The 8,629-nt window shown below is 32.3% G+C and overlaps 1 protein-coding gene across 2 annotated transcripts; it reads left to right on the forward strand.

The window, feature by feature from the left end:
* The first annotated feature begins 3,123 nt into the window (after positions 1–3,123).
* LOC137810753 (uncharacterized) lies at positions 3,124–7,176 on the forward strand. 2 transcript variants are annotated; one of them, XM_068612173.2, is made up of 8 exons: positions 3,124–3,329; positions 3,470–3,784; positions 4,528–4,599; positions 5,654–5,721; positions 5,870–6,026; positions 6,364–6,447; positions 6,542–6,631; positions 6,824–7,176. In XM_068612173.2, the coding sequence occupies exons 2-8, from the start codon at positions 3,497–3,499 to the stop codon at positions 6,938–6,940; spliced, it is 876 nt and encodes a 291-aa protein (XP_068468274.1). In that variant the 5' UTR covers positions 3,124–3,329; positions 3,470–3,496; the 3' UTR covers positions 6,941–7,176. The 2 variants fall into 2 exon arrangements, with proteins under 2 accessions (XP_068468274.1, XP_068468273.1); XM_068612172.2 differs by having other exon boundaries at positions 3,162–3,329; positions 6,821–7,176.
* The last annotated feature ends 1,453 nt before the right edge of the window (positions 7,177–8,629 follow it).

Below are 8,629 nucleotides of genomic sequence, written 5' to 3' on the forward strand. Positions count from 1 at the left end.
GACCACTTTCAAGATCTTCAACTTCCTTATCCTCATGTAATGGTCGTTTGTTCTTCTTATCTTTAGATATGATGACATTGTTTAATCTAGTGTACAAACTCCACACCATTAAAAAGGATTATGAAGTTGAATTCCATTCAGTTTGAAACAAGGATTATTGATCTACTTATGCTAGACCAAATTTCATATCTAATTGTCACATGTGACACAAAGAGTCAGAACGACCAATCATTACTCGTTTGTAGAATGAAATGGATCAACCAATTTAAAGGGCAAAAGAAATGTTCTTATTGTTGCAAATAAGGGCACAATAGGGGAAATTGTCTATTTAGACACTAGAATAATCCATTGTAATATTTATTTCGTCAAATATTTTAATATCATATTTTTAATAAATTATATTCAATATTTTTGTATGCATTTTGTTTTAACATAAATGTGTGTACTATTATATTTTATATATATTATATAATTTATACTTTCATTAATATTGGTATTCGATAATCTAAAAATTTATATGTAAACACAAATTTCAATTAATTAAATATTTCTAATTTTTTAAAATACTTTATAAAATAATAAAATATTTTTATTTTATGTCATTTATTTTTAACCGAACTTTTTTAATAATATTTATGAAAAGAAAATCACTGAACTAAATTCGTCATAAGATATGGTGACTTCAGTGTAAACAAAAGTTAATAATGTTAAATTCTTAATCAAAGTCATCTTCATGTCCACAACTTTAACAATATTTTTTTTTTCAACAAAAGTCATATAATAATTTCAACGTATCTATTTTATTCTAGTTGAAATTGTTTATGGGAAACACAACTTCAAAATGATGAAGTTGTGCTCCTTGAACACGACTTCCCCAAATCAGTAATATTTTTTTGGAATTGGCCAGTCTTGTAAAATTAGTATAAAATTACACCATTTATATAATTTTTCCTAATAAAGTCACTGACTAGTTTAATTGTGTAAAAAACCACTAGCTTGTAGTTATTATTGTTAGGATGAAAATCGAAAAATAACAGGACATTCCAACCAAGCATGTTTCAAATTCATGTTTTTAAAGGTAGGTTTCAAAGAGTGGCGCAGGGGCATAGGAACCAATAAAGACATCTCCATAAATGAACCCAACCAAACCTCCTTCAATCAATGAGCCAACCTAGTAGATCCAGTTATCAACAAAGTTTCCACTAACCACAACTAGGTCGAATGAGCAAGATGGGTTCATCGAACCACCACTGAATGGACCAACAACTAGGATATTGGTATCCACTATGAACCCAATAACAATGGGTGAAATGAGACAACTTCTTCCTACACTTCCATACTTTTGTAAACCCAAAAATACCCTTCTGAAAATGGATTTAGGTTCTGGTGTTTAATTTTTGGAGTTTAATGAAGTTTATGGCATTTCTTGCTTTGGTGGCGATGGTGGTTTGTTGGTGGTGCTAGTCAGAGGCTATGTGTTCTGGTTAGTGTTCCATGTTTTTTTATTTAAAATTCCAAATTGTGGAATTTGTAGACTTTCCGAATTACTAAATGCAGAATGTAATAATTTGGATTAGTTGCATTCTTGATTGTGAAATTCACAATACAAATTTATATTTCGAATTTCACAGTCCATAATATAACTTTTTATTTTGAATTGCACTATTTGGAAGGTAATTCAAGATATGGATAAACTTTTCGGATTGTACAATCTGGAATATTAGGAACAATTCAGAAGTCATTTGGATCTGAAATTACCTTTCGGATTGTGTAATATTGAATACAAAGTTATATTATGGATTGTATAATCTAGAAGATAACACATTTTACTTAGATTTAAAATATGTTTGAAGGTTATTGGCATAATCGAGTTTAAATGTTTATCCTTTCAAATCTTCATTTTAATAATTGATAAAGTTATAATAAAGATGTTATCTATCATTCCTTTTTTGGTGTAATTGTAGAAGGATAATTGTTGAACTATGAAGATGGAATCCCAATTTTGGAGTAGAATATCCAATGAAGTAAATAAGATATCCCATATGGAAGAGTTCAATTTAATGAAATTTGTGGCCAATGAATATAAATTGATTGGAGGAGAATGTGTTAGGATTTTTCAACAAGGTTTAGATTGTTTCCAAACAAGCACACCACATGAACACCACAAAAACACTAGGTTACCACTAAGACACCAACAACCACACTTACACAACTAGAACAAACTCATTCATGCAAAGCAAAGCAAACATATAAACATAGATCCACCAAATTGTAACCAATGTGAACTTTCAAAAGGACTTTTACACAACACAACAACCAAATAAACATGATAAAATAAAAACCAAAATCACAAAAGAACAAACACATGCTCCATAATCGATTATCTACCAATCACAATTGATTACCCTTTAAAAAATCACCCATAATCAATTATGTCATGCATATAATCGATTACCTTGTAAAAAATCACCCATAATAATTTATCCTTCTAAAAACAACTATAATTGATTATGACACACGGATAATCAATTATTCTTTTAAAAAACATGTATATTCAATTAACACTTATTGTGTATGGTTTGTATGATCGATTATGAGACTCTTTTGTCTTAAGTAACCAATTTATGAGATTCATAATCGATTAACACAACTTAATGCACTTTGCTCTATCAAATCTTACCTCAAAACACCGTAAAAACAAATCAACACGAAACCATAATGGGACCACCACTATATCCACCACAACCACCACTTCAGAAAAATTTTTACTCGACATACAATCTCAGAACTTACCACCTTACTAGATTCACAAGCTCGGAACTCACAGTCAACTTTATTCAAAAATGTTGACGGGATATCATGAACATGTTATTTTTTTACCTAGTAGAATTAACTTTCTCCATTAGTAAATACAAACATAAATTCTTATCAATGAAGAGTACTCAAGTTAATGTAAAAGATAATAACTGTAAAAATCAAAGACGTAAACAATTTGTTTTTGGGTAAGAACAAGTAAAGGAAACGGTCGTTTAGCGGCAAGGCATGAGACGCGTCAATGACGAAAAGGACCCTTTGCACGTGTTTCGGTAAAGTTGAAATTCTCAAGCGTGCCACTAGGATAGCACAGTATCCTTATTAGTCTCTATTCTCCTTTTTCCATTATTCAAGCAAACTTTTCAAACCCAAAAATTAATATAAAAATGAAAATAAGATAAAATAAAATACACAAAAACAAGAAGAACAAAACGCGCAATCCAACATAACATTCACAACACAAACACACAGTTTCAATTGCATTTCTCTCTCTTTCTCGCAATTTCCATTTTCCGGTAAGATTTTCCTCGCTTTTTCGGGAAACCTCGAGATCTGCTCTGACTCCTGCGATTTCACGATTTCCCCTACTTTTTTCGATTTTCTTTGTGTTCTTCGCTCTGAAATTGCGTTTTTTCCCTTCCTTTTATTTCTTTAGGGTTTTGATTTGGGTTCCGTTTTTCCAATGAGCGATCACTTGGTGCTGTTCGTTGACCGTCTCGCGCGCCCTGTCCCCGTTGACCCGGTGGCGCAGCCGGCGCAGCTTCCCTCCGAGCCCTCTCCGCCTCCGGCCGCCGCTGATGCTGCCACAGCCGTCGCCGAGAGTTCCGGCACCGATCCGGTGGAGAATCGTGACGGCGACGGAGGTGATGAGGAGGAGCCGCTGATCCAGATGGCGGAGTGCCGCATCTGCCAGGAGGAGGACGGCGTTTCCAATTTGGAAACGCCCTGCGCCTGTAGCGGCAGTCTTAAGGTATCAATTTGTGTCTTTGAGACTTTATTTTCTTGGTTTTTTAATTTTGAATTTTAGGTTGGTTTTGTGGGATTATAGAAGTTAGAAGGATAAGTTTAATTTTATTTTTGTTAGTTATAATGATTTCTACCTTTTGATTTCGAAATTATGTTTTATTTTAAATGATCGTTCAATGTGGAAGACTGTTTTTAAGTGGTGATATTTAACTTGATTTTTGTGTTGATGGTAGTAACTGAGCAGATGTTTGCTTTGTCTTGGGTAGAAGGCTTTTAGTTTTGTGACTTTGTTGTGTATATGCACTTGTTTTTTGATGCTACCCTGGCCCAGATATGTTTATGAGATTTTAAATACGATATGATTTTTGCGTTCTTAGTGTATGTTTTGATTAAATTTTTCAAAACTTAAGTTTGAAGGCAAAATTGAAGCAAAAATCTGTTTGCAAATTGGTCCAAAAAATCAAACAGTGGATTTTTGAAAACTTGTTGGGTGGCTCCTAACCGAAAGACAAGTCTGCTCTTAATTTATTATTTTACTGGGTTTGTAGATTAGATTCATGTTTTACTAAGAAATGACAGCTAAGTAATCTCATGAGAAGTTGCTCTGTGATATTCTTTATTTTCTGGTGAATGCATTAATATGAACAGCATTAATATTTTATTGTTATATGTGTCAGGTTGATTTTCATTTTTCACCTCTGTTTAGTATTCTTAATTCTTGGACTGTTTCCTTTTGGTTTTGTGCAGTATGCTCACAGAAAATGTGTCCAGCACTGGTGTGATGAGAAAGGAGACATTATTTGTGAGATATGTCATCAGGTATGATGATGGGAATGCTTATTTTAAGAGTGTAGCTTTATTATTGGACCTAGATGGGAAGGCGGTGGCTCCGCATAAAGTTTGTCTGTGTTTTCTTCGTTTGATGTTAAAAATTCTCACATAAAAGATTATTTTTTTCTGCCTATGAGGGTGCAGTGACAGGTTGAAGAACTATCCGTATGCTTGATTAACTGCTCTCAATTGATAAAAAGTTACTTCTGGAATTTCACCGAGATATTGGATGTAGTATTGAAATAAGTAAAAGATAATCACGACAAGTCGTTTAAGATCTTGCCCTGAGCTAATAGCCAGAATTCATAAGAAAATAGTTACTCCTCCAATAACCTTAACTGTCATATCTACTCTGTTCTGCTTGTTACATCCTCTGCTTACATATCCTCCATGAACTGAAATCTAATCCTTGCATGTCCACTGATTTGAGAATAACCGTCTTCCAACTGCATTTCTAACTACTGACTTCTCTCCTTTATGACATGCATCCGTTTTCCCTTTAAATAAACAAACCACTGTCGTGAACTTTCTTCAGCAACAATAGGTTTAACATTCATGGATTTAAAAAATCTTTGTTTTTAATTTCTTGATTCAAAACCATTTCATATTAATCTTTTTATGAATGGTTGAACTGGCAATATATTACAAAAAAGTGGTCTTGACTCTTAATTGTGTTAAATTTGAGATTCATTCATGCTTTTGGATGGGGATTTGAGGATAGGATGCCTGCTACCCACGTACCAAACATGGGGATCTTGCTTAGCCATTCAAGATATTCTGGAGTTTTAGATGCCTGTACGAGGATGCATTTGTACTGTACACACCTTGTTCCATAACTTTCCTGCTTATGGAGGGGAAGGAAAAATATCATTCGCGTCTGCGTATAAAATATATTTGAAATTTTGTATTTTTAGATTTTATTAGTGTTCAGATTGCTTCTGTAAATTTCACATTTTGGTGTCTTATTTGAATCCTTGCAATTATATGTTGTGCTTAATTTGATGGGAGTTATTTCCCCTCCTTTTATACATGTAACACTCAGCCTTATCAACCTGGGTATACTGCACCACCGCCTCGTGCTAATCCTGAAGAAACTACCATTGATATAGGGTAAGCTGAAATTTTCATTTTCTGTATAATGGTTCTCGATTACATTTTATGTGTAGTTGTTATCTTTGTAAGTTGTATTGAGGCCGTCATGCTTTATTTATAGACATTTGAAGATCATCTCCTTAACAAGTTGTCAATATTCTTGCAGTGGTGGCTGGACAATATCTGGCACTCCTTTGGACTTGCGTGATCCTCGGCTCTTGGCAATTGCAGAGGCAGAACGTCAATTCTTAGATGCTGAATATGATGAGTATGCTGCTTCCAATGCCAGTGGGGCTGCATTTTGCCGCTCAGCTGCTTTAATTGTAAGGCACTAACCTTGTGTTTCTTTCTACCAAATATAACTGTGTCAAGGTAATGGACAACACAATAGGACATAGGGTTGGGGAGTGATTGACCAAGCACTTTTTGGATCTCCAAACCAAGTTCAAATTTTGGTTAAAGTGGTTGATAATTTTATTCATTTATAATAGTTTCTGAGGAAAGTTGAAGCCCAAAATAAGCTGGACCGAATGGTACCATAAAATGAAGCTTCGCTTCATTTAGTTCTACTAGATACTTTCAGTGCATTTGTTACTCTTTATAATGTCAACAAACTAGTATGTGGACAAGATTTAAAGCCTAACTCATTTTTTGGATCAGTTAATGGCTCTTTTACTCTTGCGGCATGCACTTTCTGTCTCAGATGGTGATTCTTCTGATGATGATCCATCCAATTTTTTCTCTGTAAGTGACTTTAGTTTCTTTTATTTAAGTTGTTCATATGTGTTGATTTCAAATGCCTTTGGAGCCAATCTAATTTGATCACAATTCTCTTCAGCTTTTCTTGCTTCGAGCTGCTGGATTTTTATTACCTTGCTACATTATGGCCTGGGCAATCAGTATACTGCAGCGTCGACGACAAAGACAAGTTAGTTTTCATTATAGTTATTAATATTTGTTCCGATTTGCTTAGTCAGTCCATCATTTTGAGAAATAGCAATGTTATATGGTTTCATTTTGGTCTGCATACAATGTTTGTGTTCGGAAACTGTAACACATGCAGAGGGGTTTTCTCTCTTGTATGTAATTTCTTACATTTTTGTATTATATGGTAAAGCAGGAGGCTGCAGCACTAGCGGCGACCCAAGTTGCTTTTGTTCTTCAATCTGGGCAGCGTAGAGGTCTACAGTTCGCAATAGCACCAGGACCAGCCACAGTACACCAGGAACAAGTGTAATTGTTGTTATGCTTCTATGTATAAATATTTAGAAGGCTTGTTGAAATGCAGTGCGTCTTTACTACTCTTGATTATATCAGCTTAATGTATGTACATGTACATACTCGGGGGATGGTAAAACGATATTCAGGAATCCATTGGTATCAATTCAATTCATCTATCTATGAATGTAACCTAATCATTCAGCTACTATATAATAGTAAGAGATTTATGGAAAATGACTATTAATGATTTAATCTCACTTCCTTTAGTAAGGATTCGTTGTTGAGCATATTTGTTTGGTGCTTGCATCTAATGAAGCATTAACCATTATAAATTAGAAACGGATTGTTTTAGTTCTGTGGAATTGGTTTGAAGCAATCAAACCCTAGAAGTCGAAAATGAATCGAGTAAACAGGACATGTATCAGGTATGAGTGCGTATTTGATTAACTGCATATATAGACTTAATAGTGCTGTGTTTACTTAATTAGATGCTTTCTTTTACCAATCCTTTTATAAAGAAAAAAATTAATAAAAACTATGTATTTTTCTTTGGAAACTTAAGAAGATATCTAATACTCAAGAGATTGATAGGAGTATGCTGTACAAGGGTATAAAATTATTAATATATAGTTTTATTCTGAACAAACATGTTAAATTTGTGACTAATTTCTTTTAAGTTCATCAAACTTTGAGATTAAGGCTATGTCTACCAAACAAATTCAGGTTCCCAACTTATCATTAAAGTTATTGGTTTAACAATAAATTGAATACGTATTTTTCATGAGTAAAATTGTGTCTTTTATCAGATGTTGTTAAATAAATACAACTTTTTCTTTATCTTTATATTTGAGTATTTAATCAAACATTTACAAATTTCTTCAATATTTACGTTGTGTATTTGTGAATATATTAAAAATATTTTCAGACACTTTAATCATAATTTTAACTGTTTGATCAATTATTTCAAGGTTAGAAAACTATATTTTTAACCATGAGGTGGTACCTTGGTATACTTCTTCCCTCCTGTTTATTAACCAATATAAAATATATTTGTTTGAATTATTTATCAAAAAAGTATTCAATTGTTTATATATATATATATATATATATATATATATATATATATATAACTTGTTCCCAACAAATGTAATATACACCACAGGTAAAAAATCCAACTAAATAAATATATTATGAAGTAGAAACATGGTAATGTAATATCTGTGTTAAATATTATAACTTTTAAAACTTATATTTTGAATTGGTAGCTCTGTATACAAAAAAGTATTCATAGTAGAGTTCATTAGTTCATCTTATGTAATCTTAATTTTAGGTATGATTTGTGGTAATGTGTTTGTTTTACAAATAACAAATGTTATTGTAGAGGAGTGAAGTGACAACCTATAATAAAAATTTAAAATTATAAATTTGAATTATACTGTTCATGAAGAGTTTATATTTAATGGCTCTATATTCTGCTGTACCAATGTCCATATGATGAAGTGAAAAAGAAAACAAAAGAACATACTATATGAATTCAAAGCTTTTATATTTATTCAAATTAATTATAATAACTTATAAATTTTTTATTCATTTTTATTTTATCAATCTAATCAATCTCAATTTTAACTCTTTTTTTTTCTTTTTTCACTCTTACTTTTCATCTACTTACCCAAATATACACTTAAATACTCAGTTCAAATACTTA

Source organism: Phaseolus vulgaris, chromosome 2, assembly GCF_051622355.1.
Source record: "Phaseolus vulgaris cultivar YP4 chromosome 2, ASM5162235v1, whole genome shotgun sequence".
NCBI lineage: Eukaryota > Viridiplantae > Streptophyta > Magnoliopsida > Fabales > Fabaceae > Phaseolus > Phaseolus vulgaris.